General features: G+C 45.1%; 1 protein-coding gene across 1 annotated transcript; it reads right to left on the minus strand.

The window, feature by feature from the left end:
* Positions 1-18,196: 18,196 nt before the first annotated feature.
* SIX1 (SIX homeobox 1) lies at positions 18,197-22,395 on the minus strand. Its single transcript, XM_059371297.1, has 2 exons — positions 21,567-22,395; positions 18,197-19,507 (listed from the first exon to the last, which is right to left on the minus strand). Exons 1-2 carry the CDS (start codon positions 22,124-22,126, stop codon positions 19,213-19,215), a joined length of 855 nt encoding a protein of 284 aa, XP_059227280.1. The 5' UTR covers positions 22,127-22,395; the 3' UTR covers positions 18,197-19,212.
* Between the last annotated feature and the right edge of the window lie 746 nt (positions 22,396-23,141).

A 23,141-nucleotide genomic window follows, 5' to 3' on the forward strand; every position in this document is an offset into this window, starting at 1 on the left:
CCTGGAGGGACCTGGCTGGGGCCTGCCCTAATGTTTTAGCCAGTTTGGATTGTGGTTTTCTGACATTTGCAGCCATATGTACCTTAATTCCCCTGCTATACTTAGAGAAAAGACCTCTCAGAGAAGTAACACTCGAGTGGCAGGAAGGATTAGGCAGGAGAGGAGCACTCCTAATGGTTAGAGGAAACAATGTCTGCAGTCTTAGAAGAGTGAATGACTTTGGCTTGTTTAAGGCACTCAAAGCTTGTAGAACTGAAGTATGGTGACTGGAGGGGAGTATGAAATAAGATTAACAAAAAAGATTATGCAGGACCTTCAAGGCAACAGAGAGAAGTTTAGACTTAATTTTTTTTTAAGATTTTATTTATTTATTTGGCTCAGTGGGTTAAGCCTCTGCCTTCGGCTCAGGTCCTGGAATGGAGCCCCACATTGGGCTCTCTACTCAACAGGGAGCCTGCTTCCCCTTCCCTCTTTGCCTGCCTCTCTACCTACCTGTGATCTCTCTGTGTCAAATAAAGAAATAAAATCTTTTTTTTTTTTAAGATTTTATTTCTTTATTTGACAGAGAGAGAGATCACAAATAGGCAGAGAGACAGACAGAGAGAGAGATGAGGAGAAGCAGGCTCCCTGCTGAGCAGAGAGCCCTATGCGGGACTCGATCCCAGGCCCCTGGGATCATGACCTGAGCCGAAGGTAGAGGCTTAACCCACTGAGCCACCCAGGTGCCCCTAAAATCTTTTTTTTAAAAAAGATTTTATTTCTTCATTTGAGAGAGCAAGACAGAGGGAGAGAGAGCACAAATGGTGAGGAGAAGGGAGGGAGAGGGAGAAGCAGACTCCCCACTGAGCAGGAAGCCTGATGTGGGACTCCATCCCAGGACCCTGGGATCATGACCTGAGCCAAAGGTAGACGCTTAACCAACTGAGCCACCCAGGTGCCCCTAGACTTAATTTTAAGTATAATGGAAAGTCACTGAAGGACTTAAAGCAGTGACATAATTCAAGCTCACTCTGTCTGCTTCTGTTTGAAGAATATACTGGAGAGGGAGTATAACTGTGGGGAGATGGAGGGCTATTATAGGAATCCAGGTAAGAGATGATGATGGCCTGGGCTCTATAATGGAAATATTATTTGGAACCATTAATCTCAAACTTTAGTTTGTGAAAGAATCACTCCTTGTAATTGTTTACAATATAAAGAAACACATCAGTGGGACAGCAATACAGAAACATTGGATCTTTGACTCTCTAGATAAGACCACTTTACAAAAATAACCATCTTTTATTCTTTAAATGATCCCAATATAAGGGCTTACAGCTTTCCCAAATAAAGTGTTCTTGTGTCCTGAACTCCTTGGAGTCACATGGTTTTTCCTATAGTCTCATCTCAATCTTGCCTAGCAGCGCCTATCTGTTCCCTCTTGTGCTGTACATAGAAATGTTCCTATCATTCACTGAATATTATTCTTACATCCACTCAAAGTGCATCTATTAAGCATCATCTAGGTGCTTGAACCCAACCTGGGTCATACCAAGACAAATAAAATGCACCCTCTCATAGGAGAGATGTTGATCATTTTCCTTATCTTCCCTTGGATGCCATTTATTCTCTAAAACTTCACATTATGAAGGAGAAAAGAAAGAACACAAAGGTAAATTAAGTTCAGTAGAAAACAGGAGCAGGGGAAGAGTCAAGAACAAGATTTTGGAAACGTACAGGCTGATGAGACTATCCCCAGATCCTGCATGTGGATCAGGTCTTATTATGAATACCTTACCTGAACCTTAAACGAAGAACAGGCAGCCTCTGATATCAGCTTCTGACAACCTGAGAGCACCCTAGAGACATGGATTGAATACTCAGAAGGAAAATGATGTGTGTAGATTGTTTTATAAATCACTAGGGTCAAGATTTTCTTGTCAAGGGGAAGAAGAAATAAAAAGGAACTCTAATGCCATCTTCTGAAGTTGTCCAAGACAAAGTCCTCAAATCACTGTATGCCAATGCCATCTGAAAGTGGACAATTTGAGAATCCATGAGATATATTGGGATTTTTAGCCCCAGTCCTAGACCCTTTGATGTCTAATGTACTAGACTCTCTAACCCTCTCCTGAATAAGATGAGAAGGGATATATTGAGAACATAATCATTGCTTCTAGAAATAATACCAGAAGTTCTTTTTGAAAAGGTAAATACTGAGTTATTTGGAGTAGACATCAAAGGTGACAATAAAGCTTTAAACACCAAGAACCTTAAAAACAACAATCATTCTGTAAGTCATGCTTGCTTTCATGAGTTATCTAGAACCTCATATTTTTTTCCTAGTCACACTGATATCTTAACAAGGTGACCAATAGGTTAGAGAATTGCAATAAAAGAAATTATGTATTTTGCCTAAGTTACACTCCCAATAAGTTGACTTTGCCAAGATGCTGGGCACAGAAAGGCTTTCGGGTTGCTGGCATATCTCTTTAACGTATAGAAAGAGGGCACCTGGGTGGCTCAATTATTGTGTGTCTGCCTTCGACTCAGGTCACGATCCTAGAGTCCTGGGCTCAAGCCCCACATCTGGCTCCCTCCTGGGTGGGAAACCTGCTTCTCCCTCTCCCACTCCCCCCGGCTTGTGTTCCCTCTCTTGCTGTGTCTTTCTCTGTCACATAAATATACAAAATCTTTAAGAATAAAAATAAAAATAAAATATAGAAATAAATTTAAAAGTGTAGAAATATGGGGGCACCTGGCTGGCTCAGTCCAGAGAGCATGCAACTCTTGATCTTGGGGTCAAGAGTTTGAGCCCCACTTGGGGATAGAGTTTATTTTAAATAAAAAAATTTTTTAAGATAAAAATAAAAGCATAAAAATAGAGAAATGGAACCCTGGCAGCCTAAAACAACCTTAACACATGGCTTACTGAGGGGTGGGGGAAAGAGGGCAAGGAAACTGCCTGCCTAATTTAAATTTACAAGCTATTTATAAAATTGGAACATTCAGTTTAATAAGCATTTTGCTTTCTAGGCTGCCAAATGGCCAGTTTCACTGGGTTTGGAGTAGTTTTTTGTTTTTTTGTTTTTGTTTTTTGTTTGTTGTTGTTGTTTTAACAGAATTGTGATGCTTGCTTTATGTAGACACAATCTTAGGCACTTGGAAGAATCTGATTTTAAAAGTGTAACTTTGGGGGCACCTGGGTGGCTCAGTGGGTTAAAGCCTCTGCTTTCAGCTCAGGTCATGGTCCCAGGGTCCTGGGATAGAGCCCCAAGTCGGGCTCTCTGCTCAGCAGGGAGCCTGCTTCCCTTCCTCTCTCTGCCTGCCTCTCTGCCTACTTGTGATCTGTCAAATAAATAAATAAAATCTTAAAAAAAAAAAAAAAGTGTAACTTTGGCTCATACACATACTTATACTTGTTAAACCATCCAACTACAAGTATTCCCTAAACGTACTCTGTTTGCATTGGATTTATTTTCCTGGTTTAATACACAGTTTACCAATAAATTCACCAAATCTAGTTAGATAAAAATCTTTCTCTCATTACCTTACGAATATTTACTATTAACACCTTCCTGGAGTGCCCTGGTAGCATTTTTGTTTGTTTTTGTTCCCTTTTTTTTTTTTTTTAATGAAAACCATTCCTAGAAAAAGTCTAGAGTCACATGTAAAGACAAAGATCTTCTTTTTAAAATTTTTAGAATAAAAATGTTTATCCTCCAAACATGAGTGCTATATGTTTTATATATATATATATACACACACAAATATATGTGTGTATATATATATATATATATATATATATATATATATCCTATATATATAGATTATATGCAACTCAGTGAAACCAGTCTATGCTTTTGTTATAAAATATGTGATACTACCATGATGCTTTCTATATGATTATGCTTCCCATTTCTCAGGGACAGTCTATCTATCTGAAGGGCAGTCATTCAGCTACCTGAACAGTTTTCAGTTTCCTCCAGCACAATCTCATCAGAGAGACTGGACAGGGAGATAAGGCTATCCTATATATGGTTGCATCCCACTTAATGGTACATTTGACCCAAGAACCATTTTGTGGATTGCTCATGAATAACATTTTTAACCATAATTCTGCACTCATTGTTATAAAGAAAAGCTTTCTTTGTATTTAACTGGTCAACTGTTTTAAGTAAATGTGACCTCAATTCTCTGAATTAGCTGGTGGCCATGGGCAGATTCTTTCTGAGACAACCACTTTAAATTACACTAGTTGCAGGAGAAAGACCTTTCTCAATGGTGGTTTTCTAACTACTGCGGAATTCTCGAGGTAGAAAACCTTTCCTACGAGGGCTAAAGATACATCGTTCCACCCCTTAACCTTGCATCCATCATAAACAAAGACAGTACTGAGTTTGAAATTTCATGAGAAGTTTATTGTTTTAAACTTTACATTTATTATCATTTCTTATATATACATGGCTACAAATTTCATTTGTTCTAAGATTTCATTCTAGGCAAATTTTCTAATTCAATTGTAACTGAGAGCATATCTAAATATTTGGATTCATTTCTGGTGAAAGCAAAGGGGCCAGACGACATTTAACAGAGATCGCTGTGCTGACATGTCTGCTTTCTATATGCAAAGTGATCAGCTCAACCAAGCAGCACAAGCCCAGAAAAGTTCACTCAATCATCTAATCCCTTCTAGCATTACCTTTTTCCGTTTTTAAATCTTTGGCTAATTAGAGGCACAACCTTATCATGAAAGAAGAGAAAATATTTCCTCTTATCCTTTTTAATCCACCTTCATCACCAACTGCAGTGTCTCCTCCCACCAGCCTTAATTAACTGCCCACTGTTGATGAACAAATCAATCATTCAGTAAAGATAGTGCGTATTTCTATTTGTAAGGGCAAGTGCATCAAATCTACCTGCAATGTTTATGAAGATGTGTGCAAAAGGAAGAGATAACGAAAAGGATACAGGTTTTAAGAAAGGACTACATAAGTCAAACTGCTGAGAAAATAAGTAAGTTACAGTGATCGCTTACTTTCCATACATTACCACTAGAAATTCTTTGCTGGTCTTGTCTATTTTCTCTAAATAGCTGATCCAGGATCGCCTGGGTGACTCAGTGGGTTAAGCCTCTGCCCTCAGCTGAGAAAGACCCTGGTCTCAGGGTCCTGGGATTAGTCCTGCCTTGGGCTCTCTGCTCAGCAGGGAGCCTGCTTCCCCTCTCTCTCTTTCTGCCTACTTGTGGCCTCTCTCTCTCTGTCAAATAAATAAATAAAATCTTTAAAAAGATAAAAAATAAGTTAACAGCTGATCCAGCATAAGACCTTTTTCAACACTGAGTAGAGACATGGATGTACTTTATCTGATATGGTACTTCATTCATCCTGATGATCCATTGATTTCTATAAAATCCAGTAACTGATTTTTTTTTTCCTTACCAATGAAATGTACCAATCTGGTAGTGCTGGTAGACATACATATTTACATGTAGCCATTAATATCATAATCTCAATAATTTACCCAAAATTTGGAAGTTTTTATATTTTTCTCCCATAAGAAGAATTTGAAGTAATTAAAATTAATTTGTTCGGTTTTAAGAGGTTAAATCAATTAAAATATGCCTAAACAGAAAATCTTTAAAAACTTCCTCAGCCTTTAGTTTAACAGCAGTCCACACAAAAAACATAATAATAATAATTTTTTTTAAAATACCATACTAGGGGCATCTGGGTGGCTCGGTGGGTTAAAGCCTCTGCCTTCGGCTCAGGTCATGGTCCCAAGGTCCTGGGATCCAGCCCGCATTGGGCTTTCCGCTCAGCAGGGAGCCTGCTTCCATTCCCCTCTCTCTGCCTGCCTCTCTGCCTACTTGTGATCTCTGTCAAATAAATAAATAAAATCTTTAAAAAAAAAAAAAAAGCCATACTAAAGTCTAGAACAGGAAGTAAAGAATAAATACCACTTCCAGTTATGTCTGGAACATAAAGGAGCATGGGAAGGTCTTAAACTTGAATCTTCAGCCAGGATACCAGGATTGTTGATACCATTTCCAAGAGCACTAAAGAAGATTAAAGTGAATTATGTGGTCAGAACTTGAGGTTTTCTTTCTCAGCTAAGAAATTTGGCATGTTAGAACACTCTTCTCTTAATGGATGAAAGATATAATTTCAAATTTTAACCAGTTGGTATGTTTAGTCAAAGAAGGCCAGTGCTGGAATTACAAATAACCTGCATCAAATTAACCTTCACGATATAGACTGGCCTGTAAACCAACAAGGAGCTATAGATTAGGCTTGGGAACTTCTACCTCTGTATCCATTCTTTATAAGGGAATGCCATCACCAAAAGAATTTCCCACAGGAAACCATAAACCCCAAAACCTCTAGTACCACCTGTCCTTTTGAACAAGGGTTGGCCCACCCCAACTTTGTTTAATTCTTGAGAACCAATGGGTATATATAACTGTACCAAAAACCGTGAATTGGAGCACCTGGTTGGCTCAGTGAGTTAAGCCTCTGCCTTTGGCCCAGGTCATGATCTCAGGGTAATGGGATCCACCCCTGCATCAGTCTCTCTTCTGAGCAAGGAGCCTGCTTCCCCTCTCTCTCTTAGCCTGCCTCTCTGCCTACTTGTGATCTCTCTCTCTCTCTGTCAAATAAATAAAATCTTAAACAACAAGAACAACACTGTATTTCACAACATACTTCGAGACAAACTGAATCTGAGAGGCTGTTTTATGGACATTTTACCTCTACTTTGCCAGGTAATACAATTCATGGTGTCCCCACCCCACCACGGACTAGCAGTATTTGATTCTCCTAATCCTCATTACCATATTTCCGTTGGTATACTTCTCAGGGGAAGTATGGCTGAGAGCATAAGCAAAGAAAATAAGTCTTTCTTAATCATTTGTGTTGTTGTTAAGAAGTGTAATGGAAGATTAGAATCAACCTTGAGTCTTGTTGTGAGTTTTGTTCATATCTTCACAAAAATTTCATACTTTTGTTTTACTATACTTTATCCCTCTATTTTAGGTAATCATTCAAATTCAAGTCTTTATAAGTCCAAAGTCATGCATGGTTTGTATTTTTTTTAAAGAGGAGATGATCACAAATTATAACATTTGTCATATGCATGTTTTTACAGTAAGTTTACTACCACATAAATGCTAAAAACTTGAACTTTGAAAAATGAAGTATTTGTATTTCATTTCATTCCTTGCTTAGCTCAGCTAATGCTGAAAACTTCAAATTTCTTGGGTGTCTCAGTGGGTTAAAGCCTCTGCCTTTGGCTCAGGTCATGATCCCAGAATCCTGGGATGGAGCCCTACATTGGGCTCTCTGCTCAGCAGGGAGTCCGCTTCCTCCTCTCTCTCTGCCTGCCTCTCAGCCTACTTGTGATCTCTGTCTGTCAAATAAGTACATAAATAAATCTTTTTTAAAAAAGAAATTTACTTATTTCTCCATTGTTTTTGGCCTTAATCAAAAGGAAAATAATGCTTTCAGGAGTTAAAGGACGGGTCAAGTATTTGAAATTGACCTATAATTAAAATCATAAAATGTCATGCGTCATGAAATATAGTTGAAAACATCCAGCATGTTATCTTCTGAGTACTCCATGCGGGCTAATTCATTTTAGTTATAACTAATTTCCAGTGGAAAGAAAGTTTTTATACTTCTGAGCATATTGACAAATAAGTCTTTCAGCTTCGTGATGGTTAAGTGGTTGAACAGGAAGTACTGCCTCAGCACATATATATCAATCCTTTAGAGAAATTCTAAAATCAAGGGGTCTGGATTTCCACACTTATTTTATTCCACGATGATACATCTGTAAAGCAGAAATAAGACTCCACTCTTTATCCAGCCTTCAAGTTCACTCATATATTTTTTTATTTGAAATAAACTAAAGCTGATTTAGAGCGGACATGCCTTTTGGAATGCCCTGAGGCCTTTAATTTCTTGAATGATATGCTAAAGTTTGGAATCTACCCAAACCTCCTTGAAGCACCCTCTGCGAAGTATAATCTAATTTAAATCAACTTATTCCTCGGCATAAAATGCTCATACTTATTTCTCTTCATTTTTTGAGGGAATACAGGGACATATTTTCGTTTCCAAACATGTAGATGCTGAAAAAACTTGGAAAGAAAAAAAAACCCTACATATTTCTTTCTTTCAGTCATGTTAAAAGCAGTGACAGAAAGCATAATTCTGAGAACTCCTGGCCCTGGCACTATGCAAATCATTTCATAATATGCAAATGACCTAGCACCAATATAGTCATAGTTCCTACCAAATGTTTCTCTGATCATGGGACACATTCTTAAAAGTAATGGGCTTGAACTCCCACTTTTTCTATTCGTTTCTGTGTACTGCTTACATCCAAATCTTTACTTTGCAAATAAAAGTAATGTTACAACATGTATTTCCCAAAAATAAGCACTTTTGTGGACAAGTGCAATTCTGCAGACATAAGATAGAGTACATGTATATAACAGACCTTTCTGGTAAATTCCTAAACACTCACCTTCTCTCTCTTCTTCTTCTTCTTTTTTTTTTTTTTAAGATTTTATTTATTTATTGACAGACAGAGGTCACAAGTAGGCAGAGAGGCAGGCAGAGAGAGAGAGAGAGAAAGGAGGAAGCAGGCTCCCCGCAAAGCAGAGAGCCTAATGTGGGGCTTGATCCCAGGACCTTGGGATCATGACCTGAGCTGAAGGCAGAGGCTTTAACCCACTGAGCCACCCAGGCACCCCTTCTCTCTCTTCTTCTACCCCAAGGAAATTATGAATGTAACATAGGGTTTATTACTAAACAAACAAAAAAAGTTGAACTCTTCTTGAGTGTGTATAGTAATTGACTATAAATCTATCAACTTCTCTAAACTAAAACTTAAATATGTACAGTCTTGAGTTGGCTAGGATACTTGAAAAAATGAAAATGCTGGAGGAAAAGTTAGTGTTAAAGAATTGAATACAAAATGCTTCTTCCAATAATGACAATGAAATCATTGTGAAGGGAATGCGGTATATACCCATCCCTAAAGACATCTACCACATGTATGCATCACCTACTCTTTGAGCTCTATTGTTATTTTTGCTGGGGTTATTCTACCTATCAGTAAAAGTAAATCCCAACATAATACCAGAAAAAAGTTCTCCCTCCCTCTCTCTCTCTCATTTGCCCATACAAATTTCAGCTATGCACTTTGCTTTCAATAATACCTGAATGAGAAAGTCCTTGAAATCAGAGAAGGATGTGCAATATGTCAAAATGAGCTATTTATCCCTGGTGATTATTAGAGAGTGTCACAAGAGAAGAAATGTACCCAAGAGGGTCCTGCACAATTCCAACTCTGGGAATTGTGTTCTATCTAAAGACTCTGTCATTTCAGCAGCCCATTCATTTACTCAAAAAATATTTATCAGGTGCTATTATATCCAGCACTGTGTTAACATCACTAAAGCATTAAATCTTCAAAGTACTTTCTTATTCTACACTTATGTTGACACATTTAGGTGGGGTCTTAAGTTCTCTACTCAGCTGAATGCTTTATTCCCCTCTAAGTAATTTGTCATTTTCAGGCACATTTAAGTGGGTTTTACTTTTCGTCAATGGAATTCTACCGTATATGATGGCATCTACATAAGTGTTCAGATGACAAAATTCAAGCATTGTAGATATAAATATCATTCCAGAATTAAATTACTTGAGTCAAAATAGAAAATTCTAGACTCAGAGCTTCAAGAAATAAATTTCAGCTTTGACTACTCCCAAAAGCTAATCAGACCTTAGGTCTCCATTACAGTACCTTGTGCCTCTTTCAGTGTTTCAGACAAGAGGAGGAAGGGACCATAATCTTCCCTCACTGGAAACGCTAGCATCATGGGAATTCTCCCAGGCGGCTTTGTGCAAGTCTAAGGAGGCTTCAAGCATGTTATAATTATAGCTACTATTCATTAAATGACTATTGTGCCAAGCCTTCACATTTAATACTTCCGCTCATTTAAGCTTCCCAGTACCCCTTCAGGGTAAGTTATCATAGTTCGTATTTTCCGGTTGAGGATCAGAGCAGTTAGGTAACTGGTGCAAAGTCACACAGTTTGCAAGCGTGTCTCGGTAATGGATCTGTGACAGTGCATTACTCTGATTCCTATTTCAGTTCTCTCTGTAATGTCTTTCTACTTTAAAAACAAAAACAAAAACAAAAAACCACCTGCCTAGACTCCATGAAGGCTGGAGAGAGAGATGGGAAAAGAAAATTTCTGTAATGTAAGAAAACAAGCAGTCGCAGCTGTCCAGGTTAGGGAGCGTCCTTCGGGGTCTCGGGTTTACTTCTTCTACCAAACCCGAGGGTGCGCCGGGCCAGGGCGCGGTGATTGACAGGAGAGTACGACCCAAGTTTGGCGGGCCGCGTGGGATTCTGAGCGTCAGCTTCTCAGCAACGTTTTCTCTCAGTACCCCCACCCTCTCCACCCCATGTCCCAACCGCGGCCGGGGAGCTTGCACGGTCAGTGCGGGTGAGGCCAGGAAGCAGATGGATGCTGCTGACTGACGGGGGCGGCCGAGCGCGAGGGCGCTGAGTGAGGCCCGCGCCTTGTCCCCGCTCGGCCTCAGGATCCCGGCAGCTCACCCTGCGCGGGCCTCGGGTGGGGTCGGGAAGGACACCTCGGCCTAAGAGCTGGCGCGGGGTGCCAAAGCCTCCGCCCAGCCAAGCCTGCGCCCAAACCTTGGGCCCGGGCCTGCGCAGCCGCCAGCCCGAGGCTCTAGGCCCGGATGGAGAGGCCGCGCTACAAGGCAGGGGACTGTGCTGGGCCTGAGGCCGCGGGTTTCCCTCCTTACTCAGAGTTGACCCTAACGACAGACGTGACCGTGGCGGCGGCGGCGGCCCACGCGCTCCGAAGGCGCAGGGCGCTTGGGACGCGGCGTGGAAGTGGGCCCCGGGCGGCCCCCGGACCTCCTGCGGCCAGCTCTCTCCCCGCTCACCTCTCCTTCCCCAGCTCTGAAAGCCTGCCCGCCGCAGCCCCAACCTTCTCCTCTCTCCTCCCCCAAGCCCGCACCGGGCTCCGCTTTCCCTCCATCAACTCTAGGCCGAATTCAATCCGAGAAGGCTCCTTTGAGCTTTTGTGTTTGCTGGGGGAGATGTGGGCGCAGGAGGGATCGCGTTACAACTTTCATTTCCTGAAATGTTTGAGGGAACATCCAGGGTTTTTATCCCCCCATCAGGCCAGGCGATGGGCTCGGGTTTCAGGCCTTGTCACTCAGCTGTCACCAAACAAACGAAGCTCTCAGAGCCCTGGAGAGGGAGTGCTACCTGCTATTCATGACCCCTGGAGCAGGTGATCGCTCATGGGAAAAACAGGTAGAATTAATCACAGGGCTGTTCTCTGTTTCCTCTCCTTTTGGCAGACCTGCCCACAGTGTGAAACCTGTCAGAAAACAAATTAACTCTTTCTTGTCCCCCAAGGGAACTAAAAATAAATTTTCAGAAAACCCAACACACATTCACATCAAATGACCCGAATGAAAATTGGAGGGAACATCTTTACATCTGGCTCAACTTGGCAATTTCTTCGTTTGTGGGGTTCCCATCTTAGTGGGACTTGGAGCATGAAGGAACCAGGAGAGAATGGGGCATATTCCTGTCACTTGGTTCTACCTACTGAAAGAAGCCATAGGTGTGGTCTCTGAACTTAGGTAGATTCCTCCTCTCTTCCTGATGTCAGTGTAGTTGGGTTTAACTAGTTAAAAGAAAACCTTTACCTTATAGGTTTCTATGAAATGTCTGTAAATGGGTGTTTTCCCTCTCCCAGACTCTTCCCTAAGTCAACCTTGTTGAGCATCCTTGTTGGGCTCTGTATTAGAATTTAATTTTTAAAAATTGCCTTAGTTGCTCAAAAACAGAAAGTTAGCATACTAGTGTTCTTTGCTGTGTGTGTGGATACTGTTTAATTGCTAAATATTATAATACAATATTTGTATTATAATACAAATTTTAAATTATATCTTTATTTTCTATTCATCCTACTTCTCTTTGTCCTATAACTCTTTCCCTTCCTGGAAAAAAAAATTAATTAGAAGGAAAAGGGAAATCCATACAGATTTGCTTCTAAGATACATTAATATTGGAAAAGTTAACAAAGACGGTTTTGGAGTCTTTAAACAGACTGATTTTTTAAAACAGAAGTATGGTAAGGGGACCACATTGTCATTCAGGCTTTTAGTTTTTTCATAAGAGATTTTTTTGTGTGAGAAATCTCGAGATATATTGTATGTAAAAATAATCCTTCTGGCTTTCTTTATGAAGATTTTGTATGTTTATTTTGAAATCAGCCATTGGTTCCAGATTCCCAGAACTGATTTTCTTAGATTAGCTATTTGTACTCAGAGGTAGAGCCCTGAGCAATATTATTCTTCAATTAAAATGAAGAACTTGACTTTAGGAGGAAGCATGTTATGTTTATATAGCATCAGCAATGCATAGAAAATATTCACCACACATATCTGCAGACAGACAAGGCTTCAATTGTTTAAATGTTCTTTTCACTTCGTAGATACTAAGGCACATTGACTTTCTATCTGGCTTAATTTTTTTAACTTGTTACCTACTTTCACATTCATGGCATTCTAAATAAATACGAGCTAATGCTTCTTCCATGTAACTATCCCCTTGATTTAGAGGTAAAGTTGCCTTTTCCAAGGCAACTTCCAAAAGCAACTTTGCAGACTATGCCACCTCCCCTCAAAAATGGGCATTTTCTGCACAAGCACTGTAAGTTTTTGCTCACCTCCACCAACCACATCATTCCCCATCACTACCCCTGCATAACACACACAAGTTCCAAAAGTTAAGGGAGCATTACTACACACTGATGCTACTAGTTTAAATATAATATCTGTGTGAGGGCTAACTAAAGATGTCACAGCTATTTGGTTTTGGTTTGTTTTTTTTTTTTTTTTTCACAGTCCCATTGCCTTTTCCTGGTATTTAGATTATTTGGATAAGTGGCAACTCAAATTAGAATCGAAGTGTTGCAAAGCAGCTAAAGTCGTGCCTGGGTCAGGGGAACAAAAGAGAGTAGTTGAGTTTGTAAAAAAAAACAAAACAAAACAAAACAAAAACAAAAAACAAACAAAAAAAACCCCAAAAAAAACAAAAAAACACTTAATATAAAGTAAAGAACACCTACAAAGTTGGTTTTGCCAGCTTGCTGACAAGAACCTGCAGATTTTGTATCAGGGATGCTGACTGGCCAGCTCTACAAAATGTTAAAGAAGGTTTCAGTGCTCTTTAAGAATCCTAAAGCAGTTTAATGCCCTATGTTTAGTAAAACTTTGTAGTCTAGGGCTCTTCTTTCCTTTAAGATCCCACATCCATAGCAGCTCAGGTCCTGAACCACTGCTTCCCCCCAAAACCCTTGTAACTGTTACAAACCATGATATTTTAAAAGCCATAATCAAGTTTAAATCCTAAATTAAAATAAATTTATATAGCAAATTAAAGTAAATTTGACTTGTGTTAATTCATGAGTGCTTCTATTTGGGTCAGCCTCTATCAGTCCTATAGAAGACTTATCTCTAAGTTAGTATTGGAAGAACAGAGGACCAGATGGAGGGAGCTAGTGTGCATTTCTGTGCCTCCTTACTAGAGTAAGTAAAGGGCCAGAATCTTTCTACTTACCTGTTCTTTTAATGACAACTACTAAAAGCAGTGAAGCAAAGAGAGCAACCAGTATCACATAGGACTATTTTAATTACAATTGGGTAGCCACTTCAGGTAAGTTTAAGCCTGTGTTAAATCTGAAGTTAAAGTTTTTCTCCAGAAAAGATTTTTTGATGTTTGAGTTTCAGTTTTTTGGCTTTGTTTTTCTTTTAATTTTCCTGTTGGATCCAGGAAAAAAAAAATGTGATTTTAAGCCTATTTTAAAGTTATGGCAAAGGAAAACAATAAATGAGCACTTCCCCAAAAGGAGAAGGACAGTGGGGAAAAAAAGACTCCCAGGTAACAAAGAGGGGAGCAAATTCTGGTTAGTTGTGCTCTACCTACTGAGAACGGGGTCTCAGCTGTCCATTATTAACAAGTTAAAAGGAAAGAAGCTGAAACTCAAACTGGAGAGTCCGGCGTCCACGCGCCTCAAGCAGTCTCTTTCTCTTTGTTTTTAAACGCTACTGTAGTGTTGTTTTTCGCTGTCTGAAAGGACCACAGCGTCTAAAACACTGATTGTCATCCTCAGTGGGAGAACAGGTTTCCAATTTCATCAGCTGGAACAAAATTGTGTGTGTATACTTGGCTTAAAACGCTAGAGAAAACGCGGCCTTCCCAGGGCAGCGCTTTTTCTGGGCGGACAGTAAGCCAACAATTCGCCCAAGAGTTTGACTCTCCTTGTTCCTGGCTGGCTCATTCATCTCTCGGGAGAATCTTCCAGGTGGAGCTACTGTAGTCCGTCAGACTGGGGGAGGGGTCACTACGTTCTTGAGGGGCTCCGAAGTTCCCAGCTAAGACCTCAGAGCATACCTGCTGGCTAAGGGACTGAGCCCGCGGGTAGCCTCGGTGCGAATTGCCTTTTGGGGGCGAAATGGGCACAGGTACCCACCCGTTCCGCTGGCTTTCGGCGGCTGGAGGAGGGGGTTGGAGAGAGGTTTTTTTTTTTTTTTTTTTTTTTTTTTTTTGAGGTCTTCTCCTGGGGAAAGCTCAGAAAAGGGAGAAACAGCTCAGAGAGAGCACGCGGGCCACCAGCGACTCTCCTCACCTTAACCCTGACCCCGCTGTCCCTGTCAACGCCACCTACCCCACCAAAGAAGGGCAGAATGCGAGCGGCGACAGCCGGGTCCGAAGCGCAGCGCAGGCCCCGGCTGGTGCCTTCCCTGATGGGGCCCCGGGCCGCGCGTGGGGAAGAGGCTGCTGCCAGGCCCAGGGCCACCGGCCAAGGGGAAAACGTCCGACCAGGCCCGGCCGAAGAAGGGGAGTGCCGGCCCCGCAGGCCCGAGACTCTAGGAACCAGGGCCGCTCTCCTCGACCGTCGACGTTCTAGCGAAAAGCGGGGGAAGAGACGCCTTCTCTGGCCCGCACTCCTCCGCCAAAGGCGCCGGTGAAAAGCACAGATCCGAAAGCCGAGGCCAAGGCCTCAGGAAGCAAAGGAGACGGGACGTATTTGAAGCAAGAAGGGCAGTAGGGACCAGGCGGCGGAGCCTGGGCCGCCTTCCGACTGGGCTCCGAGGCCCCAGGCAGCTGTCCTGGACCCAAAGCGCGTTGTCCGAGAACCCGAGGGCCTTCACACCTCTGGCCCCGCGGGGCTCAGCGAGGGGCCAGGACCTGTTCACCTTGCCGCGCCCGGGCCGCTCCAACCCGGCAGTCGTGCGTCCGAGGTCACCTACGTGCCTCGCCCAGAATTTAGCTCCGCTCCACCACTCAAAGCGCGAGACCCGGGCTTCGGCCGGGGAGGTGGATCTGGGGACACAAGGTGATGTCAGGTTATTGTCCCGCGAAGCTCAGGCTCCCGCCTCCTCGACTGGTCCTTCGAGGACAGTCTCGCAGCCTCTGTTCTCAAGGTCTCCGCGGGCCGGGCCGCCAGGCTCCGCGCCTGGCGCTGAGCTGTGATGGGGAACCCGCGCGCGATCTCTGCGAACTGGTGGAGAAGAGGCCCGGCCAGGGCTGGCAGGAGAGAGCAGCGGCGCCCAGACTCGCCGCGCCTCGGCAGGGCAGAGCGGCAAGAACTGCCACTGGAGTCTGCGGGCGGCGGGAGGAGCTCCCCCAGGTTTGTGCAGCCCGAGTCCCGCGACGTGGAAGTCTTTGGATTCCCAGGACCTGGAGTTCTGCCTGCAGACTTGACCAAAGGCCTCCGGGCAGGGGAGGCGGTAGGAGTGAAGCCCCCTTCAGCCGCAGCCGCTGCCCGAGTCGCGGCGGCAGAGCAGAGGAAGGGCGACTCTGCGTGGGTTCAGTGCCAGGTGCCCGACTGGCCCTCAAGGTGCGGGGGAGAGAGGCGTTAACGAGGGTCATCGCACAGCAAATAGACTTCGCCCATAAACGTCAATGCCAATGCCTCTTCCTGGAATTTTCTTTCCACTTCAGCTCGGGGTCACCACCAAGCTGTCCTTGCCTGGAGAACTGGTTCAAGACCCGCAGCGCCCTGTCCCGGCGGCGCCAGTCTCCTTGCTGGCAGCTCGTAGGGCTTTGAGCGCTAACTGCCAGCTAAGTCTCTTTGCCTCCGAATATTTAGGAAGCTTCGTTCTCAGCCAAGAGGTCAAGACGAGCAGGCAGCTGGGACCCGAACAATTTGTGTGTTCAGATTTAAAACGTCGGGGGGAAAAAAATCGTCCTAGTTTTTTTTTTTTTTTTTTTTTTTTCATTTTACTTGGCAAAAGGCTGTAAGGTTTCGTCCTAAAAACACTATTTATAAGCCGTTGTTCATTACTTTTGGCTATCATTAAGAAAACTGCAGAGGAGAAACGAAAAGTGGCTTTTGATTCAGTTAAACTGCAAGGCGGAGAAGATAAATTGGAGGTCCCTTAACAGCTGGTCCTCGAAGATTTCCTCAAGGAAAAAAAAAATGTGGTTAGTTCCCCCCAATGATCTCTCTAAAATGATTGCCAAGAAAACTCACAGCAGTATCCAGCTTTCTCGCCTCTTCCTGCTTGTCCCTAGTTTAGCCAGACTGAGCCGGTGATGGCGGAGGAAGGCATATTGTGCAATTTCTTATTAAACACATCTGGAATATGCGCACTCTGAATAGAGTGCCAGGGATTTTACAAAGAGTTTATGACTGCGACAGAAAATTGTCCTTTTAACGAGTTTACAAGCAGTAATCACAGGGGTTTTTACAGAACTGGCCCACTCTGCTCCTCACCAGATCTGCAGACATTTCTTTCCAAGATTCACCAACCAAGGGAGCAGGAAGTGGGCCCGGGTGCCCAGGGAGACAGATCTTCCACCAGTCTAAAATTATACCAAGCAGAGCTGGAAGAGTGGGGGGTAGTCATCGGAGTAGGAAGAGAGGGCATGTAAGAAATTAAAGTAATTGGCCCTTCCTTATTTTCCAGGGAGATTTCCGCGGTGTCCTTTGAAGCCTGTCAGGGTCATTGAAAGCTATCTTTGTGCAGGGTGTTTGTTTTGGGGAGTGAATGTGAAGAATGTGTGGAGATCCCCTGTGAGAGCCCCTCCTGCAGAGGGTGGCATTTCTCCGTGGCCCAAGACATGGAGAATAAACACCCTAGTGACTTAAATAAACACCAACTTAATGATCCAAAACACTAACAAGGGAGATTGGGACCCTGAGCTCCCAATCCAAATGATGGTCTCCCAGCGGCTATGTGCACATCTGTCCATCACTGAGGGGGAAAAATGACTTTATAAGTAAAAGTGACTACAGTTAAGTACAGTGATCCTTTCTCCTTTGAACTCAGTCACAGCTATTTGACATTTTTAAAAACCTCATAATAAGATAGGCCTAAATTCTGCTCTCCACCCCATACAGACACCTCACTCTCCTAGATCAGGACAGAAAAGATAGGAAAGAGTAAGAAAGAAATGAATACATTAATAGTGATACAGATGGGGGAAAGTCAAAATTATGAAACTGTCATGTCAGAAAATAAATAGACTCTCTCTGGGGAGCAATACTTTTACAAAGCACAAGCAAGCCAATCCTGTTATCCTGAGTAGAATTTTAATAAATAATGCCATTTGTTTCACTAAATTTAAAAGCTAAATACAAAGATACATCATTTTTGCCCCAGGCAAAAATAATATGGAGCCTACATGATTACTGGGATTTTTCTGGACACTATCCGGCAGCAGTGCAAAGAGCTCCTGTCCTACTGGTCTGCTTTCTATTTATACAGATTAATTCACAATGTTGTTATCCTTGTTCAAGTGCCCCCCTTTTCTTCCCAAGCAGATAAATTATTTTACTTTCACAGTCTTGTTATAAATTCGTTAATACAAAAGGGTTGAGTTCACATATGAACGCGGTGGAGAAGAGCTAGTGGTAAACAAAACTGCATATCTAAATAATAAAAAAAAAAAATAAATACCCCAAAGCTAGCTTCACTCTTTTTCTGTCACATAATCAATTCAGTCACCATTCCTGGTTCAGGTGGTGGCCTTCAAAGTACCCTGCAATTCACAACAACCATTAAGTAAGAAAGCTTTAAAAAAGGGGGGGGGAGGGCAATGACAGCAATGCACAACTCACCTTTCAGAAACAGAATCGTACTCCTGGTGTTCTACTAAGTTTTAATTTAGACTGATTTAGGTACAATAGAAAAGAAACCTGAAAACACATGCTGTTTTAGTAACAAATACCAGGTTGCCAGATTTGTCATATATTTTTGCAGGCTAGAAACTAGCAACAAGGGAAACCCTTAACAGGAGTAGGCTACAGATATGAAAGCTTCAAGGGCATGAGAAGTTATGGCATTCAGGAAAGTGTTGTTTTTTTTTTTTTTCACATTGGTACATTTCTAAAGTTTGTCATAAAAAAAAAAAACCAAGAAAACAAACAACAACCAAAAACCCCCACTAAATTTGACAAAAATAGTTGTATTACTAATGGTCACTGCTATTTCTAACTGCCTTACACAGAGAGCATTAAGACATTTAGGCACTTGTTTTTTTTTCCCCCTAATACTGTTCTTTCATTTTAATCTACATAAAAGTGTTTAACACTAAATAATGAAAAATGTAAACTTAATTTTTCCCCATCAAAAGGTTGTAAAATCATATTTTTTCTATTCACCTTAAGAATGCAACCAGTTCCTCCCGGCTGGAGGGTCTTATTTTCACTATTTTGACTTCTCTCTCTCTTTCTTCATTTCCTTTTCCTCTTTCCAAAAAGACTTTTCCATAAATAAATTAAAAGGAAATATTTAAAATCCAGTTGATTTGTAATTCCCATTCACTGAAAAAAAGAAAGAAAAGCTACTGAAGCTGGCACATGGATTGCCCAGAACCGAGACGGGGTGACTGGGTGCTTTTGTTTGTTTGGGTTTTTTTGGTTTTTGGTTTTTGGTTTTTGTTTTCCTGATCTCTGCACTGAGATGGGAAATGCAAGAGTCGGAGAGAAGAAGGCGACTAAGCTTGAGATTGTTGTTGGTTTTGAGTTTTAAAAAGATATTTGTGAAAGTCCACCATTCCTTTATGCGCAGAGAACCCCAGAAACAAGCTGCAAAAATGTTCCTGATTTCTATTTACAGGTGTCCCTAGTCACTGCTTCCAGGCCCAGTCCCTCCCCACTTAAGACCCCAAGTCCACCAGACTGGAGGTGAGGGGGCCCAGCAGGGAGTCCTGGAGTTGATGCTGGTGGGCTTGCAGGCTGTGGCTGGGCTGCGAGGCCGTTAAGCCAGGGAGAGAATAGTTTGAGCTCCTGGCGTGGCCCATATTGCCCTGCAGCAGAAGTACCGAGTTCTGGTCTGGACTTTGGGGAGGTGAGAATTCTTCTTCTGAGCTGGACATGAGCGGCTTGCCCCCTTCCAGAGGAGAGAGTTGATTCTGCTTGTTGGAGGAGGAGTTATTGTTTTCGGTGTTCTCCCTAAGAAATAGAGGACAACACCATATGGTTAAAAAAAATAAAATATAAAAATAGAAAAAAATTGTAGGTTACAAAAAGTGTGAGTGGAGAGAGGGGAGCTGGAAGGAGGAAAGGGCCATTGTGCAATCAGTCATATACCCAAATGGAGGAGCTGTGCCCTCCCACCCATCCCAAGGGTCCTGGGGGAAGTGAGGAGGCAGAGGAGAAATGGAGAACTACAGACAGAGCAAGTGGGGAGCCAGGTCCTTTCCTCTTCCATATTTTAGAAAGCCAGATCAGTAGGACTTACTTGAAAAACAAAAAATAATTTTCAAAACTTTGTTCAAGCAGTTATTTTTTTTTTAATACCTCTCCACTAGCACCACATTTAGAAGTAATTAAGTTTGAAAGTCTTCCAACAAAGGGTTGTTGGTGATAAAGAAAATGATCAGAGGACAAACAGAGCCCCACGCGCAGATGTCTAGAGTGAATCAAGTCAATTGTCCTGTTCCCATCTGAGGAAACAATTAAACGTCGAGTTTCCCCTGCCCCTGCCCGGAGGCTGTGGTTTCAGAGGCACAAGACAGGTCATGGGAAGTGGTGTCCGGAGCTGCCCGGTGACCTGAGTAAACACAGGGAGCGCAGCCAGTCTCTCCGATTTCATCAGGGAGTGGGCCCTCAGGCCTGGCTTATAGGACGGCCTTTTTGTAACTAAAGTCTAACTGGAATCGTATTGTCCCTGTCCCCGTGTTAGTCGCTCAGTCCTGAGTCCGTCACAGGCCGCTCTCAAACCCCTGTCGGACATCCACAACAGCGCACCGTTTCCCAGCAGAGGAAACTTCGAGAGCCCGCACAGCCCGAGCCGGTGCGGCGTGCCCGGGCGTCGGTCCGGATGCTCGGTGCTGGTAAACCGGGGGATGTCGAAGCGCTGGCCGCTTCCGCCTTCAGAGCGCTGGCCCGTCCTCCTCGACCCCAGCGCCTGCCAGTCTCCCCCTTTCTCTCGGAGCCCTGCCCTCGCAGTCTCTCGCCCACCGCCGCTGAGAGGATCCAGGCTCCGTGCTGTTCCACCCAGAGGGGACCGCAGAGGCGACATCTGCGGCCCCCCTGACTCGGAAGCGAACAAAGGAAACCCAGCCCTCCCGAGCGCTCAGGTTTCCCCCAAAACTCCTCGGCTTCCCGGAGCGCCCTCGCCGCCGCCGTCACCTCCCCGGGCTCTTCCGAATCTCGTTCGGAAACTCTACAGCAAATGGATGGAGCCGGGCCAGGTGGACACGGGTGTTCGCGCGAGGAGGGCGGAGGCGGAGACGGGTTAAAATAAGCTCGCCTTCTGCGTGCCAGAGAAAAGTCTGCGACTGGAGACCCCTTCCCCATCCCGGGCGGCGGCGCGGACCGCCAGACCGACCCGCCGCGGCCCCGGGACACGCGCGAGGTAGCAGGAAGGGGAGCAATTCTTTCTGGGCGTGGGGCACCAGATAATGAGGCGCCAGCTCTTCCAAAGCCCGATTTTCTGTGAATTTCTTTTGAAAACTCCTCCCTAGTACACAACTAGCGCGGAATGAAGCGGCGACCTCTCGCCCAAAAGCCTACCAGGAGAGAGCGAGAAAGGAACGCGGCGGGAGTGGGGGCAGAGCAGACGTCTCAGACCAGCTCCACCCCTCTGGGGACCAAAAGGACAGAGGTTCGCTACCCTCAGCCCCCACCGAACCCCTTTCCTCGAGACACCAATCAACACTTCCCTTGTAGTGGATCTTGAAACTCACTCCGCACCCCCACCCCCACTCATCACCCCAGCCAACCAGGGAGGCATGAAAAACAAACCTAGCGCCAGTATTTCCTATGACACTCACACCCCAAGAAACCCACGCGCGGGCGCTCAAATCAAATGACTCCCCATCCCTAGCAAGCGATCGCAGAGTTCATGAACTTTGCTGCAGTACCGCGGAAGCCTGGGCGCCGCCCCGCGGACGGGCTCCAGCCGGCGGGGAGGACGCGGTGGCGGGTGCCAGCCGGGGCGAGAAGGGGCGGAGGGGAAAGGAAGGCTTCCCGGGGTCGCCCGCGCAGCGGGAAGCACGCCGCGTACCTTTCCTTGGCCTCGGCGGCCCGGTCTCTTTGCCTCCGGTTCTTAAACCAGTTGCTGACCTGGGTGGTGGTGAGCCCAGTGGCCTCGGCCAGCTCCCGCTTCTCACGAGGCGAGGGGTACGGATTGTGAGCGTACCACTCCCGCAGCACACCCCGGGACTTCTCTTTGAAGCAGTAGCTGGTCTCCTCGCCATCCCAGATGGTGCGCGGCAGCGGGAATTTTCGGCGCACCCGATATTTGCCCACCGCGCCCAGCGGCCGGCCGCGCAGCTTCTCGGCCTCTACGTAGTGCGCCTTCAGCCACAGTTGCTGCAGCTTGGGATGGTTGTGTGGCGAGAACTGGTGGCTCTCCAGGATCTTGTAGAGCTCGCGGAAGTTCCCGCGGTGGAAGGCAACCACGGCCTTGGCCTTGAGCACGCTTTCGTTCTTGTGCAGGTGGTCGCAGGCGGGGAGCGACCACAGGAACCTACCCAGACGCTCCAGGTTCCCGCCTTGCTGCAGAACTTCGCACACGCACGCCACTTGCTCCTGCGTGAAGCCGAACGACGGCAGCATCGACATGGCTGGGGCCTGCCGAGGTGCACTGCCCGGGCGCACGCGGCAGGGAGCAGCGCCGAAAAGTCAGGGGGCGGCAGCTTCAGAGAGGGGGGTGCAGCTGCTCCTAACCCCCTTCCTAGGATTTCCGCAGGCGAAAAAGCTGGTCGAAATTTAGGGCTGGGCGGCCAAGGAAGAAGGAGGAGGGGGGCGCGCTGTACACTCAGCGGCCGGCTCTCTCCGCAGCCTTTTGGGCCTCTCTGGCTCCGGCCTCCCGCCGGGTTGATGCTGCTAGTTGCCGGGGAACTTGGTTTCTGTTCTCCCCGCAGCTGCCTTAAAGCGCGCAGCGTCCCCGGCGCGCTGATTGGCTGCGGGCGGCGCCTATCCGGGGCTGGCCAGCCCGCGCGCCGCTGGGCCAGGCAGCGAGGCTGCGCCGCCCTGCGCGGGGAGGGCGCGGCAGTGGAGCCCGGGATAGGGAGTGGTGGGAGGAGAAGGACCCTGAGAGGTGGGAAGCAGGGTGAGAGGGGGGAGGAGAGAGCCGGGCTGCCCAGGGGCGGGGGATGAGTGGGTGAGCGCGTCAGGACCCTGCAACGTGAGCCCCCTCTCCAGTGTCACCTAAGGGCAGCCGTGCACATCTCTGCACAAATCAATGACTCCAGACCGTATAATTCCTCTTCTCTCCCTCCGTACCCCTGTCCCTGTCCCTTGCAGACTTGCCCTTTCCCGGTGAGCTCATATTTAATTACCTTAATGTTGGAATGAATAAATAATGGATTGATGAATAGCTTAGGGAACGCGATAAATAATACAAGATCAGAGCTGGGCTCTGGGCTGCAGCCTCTGGAAGAGTGGCTTCTCCCCGGCTGACTTCAGCTCTAGGAGCCTAATTTCCTCCACCGTTCTTCCTCGTTCCCACCGCCGTGCAAAGGGCACAAGTATTCCCGGGGGATAGCGCTTCCTCATTTTCAAGAGGCCGCGACTATCAGGGACTATGCGAAGAGCTGTTTAGTGCATTGTTGCTGAGCAAATAAAGATTCTGAGG

The sequence above is a fragment of the Mustela nigripes genome, chromosome 13 (genome assembly GCF_022355385.1).
Source record: "Mustela nigripes isolate SB6536 chromosome 13, MUSNIG.SB6536, whole genome shotgun sequence".
Taxonomy (NCBI): domain Eukaryota; kingdom Metazoa; phylum Chordata; class Mammalia; order Carnivora; family Mustelidae; genus Mustela; species Mustela nigripes.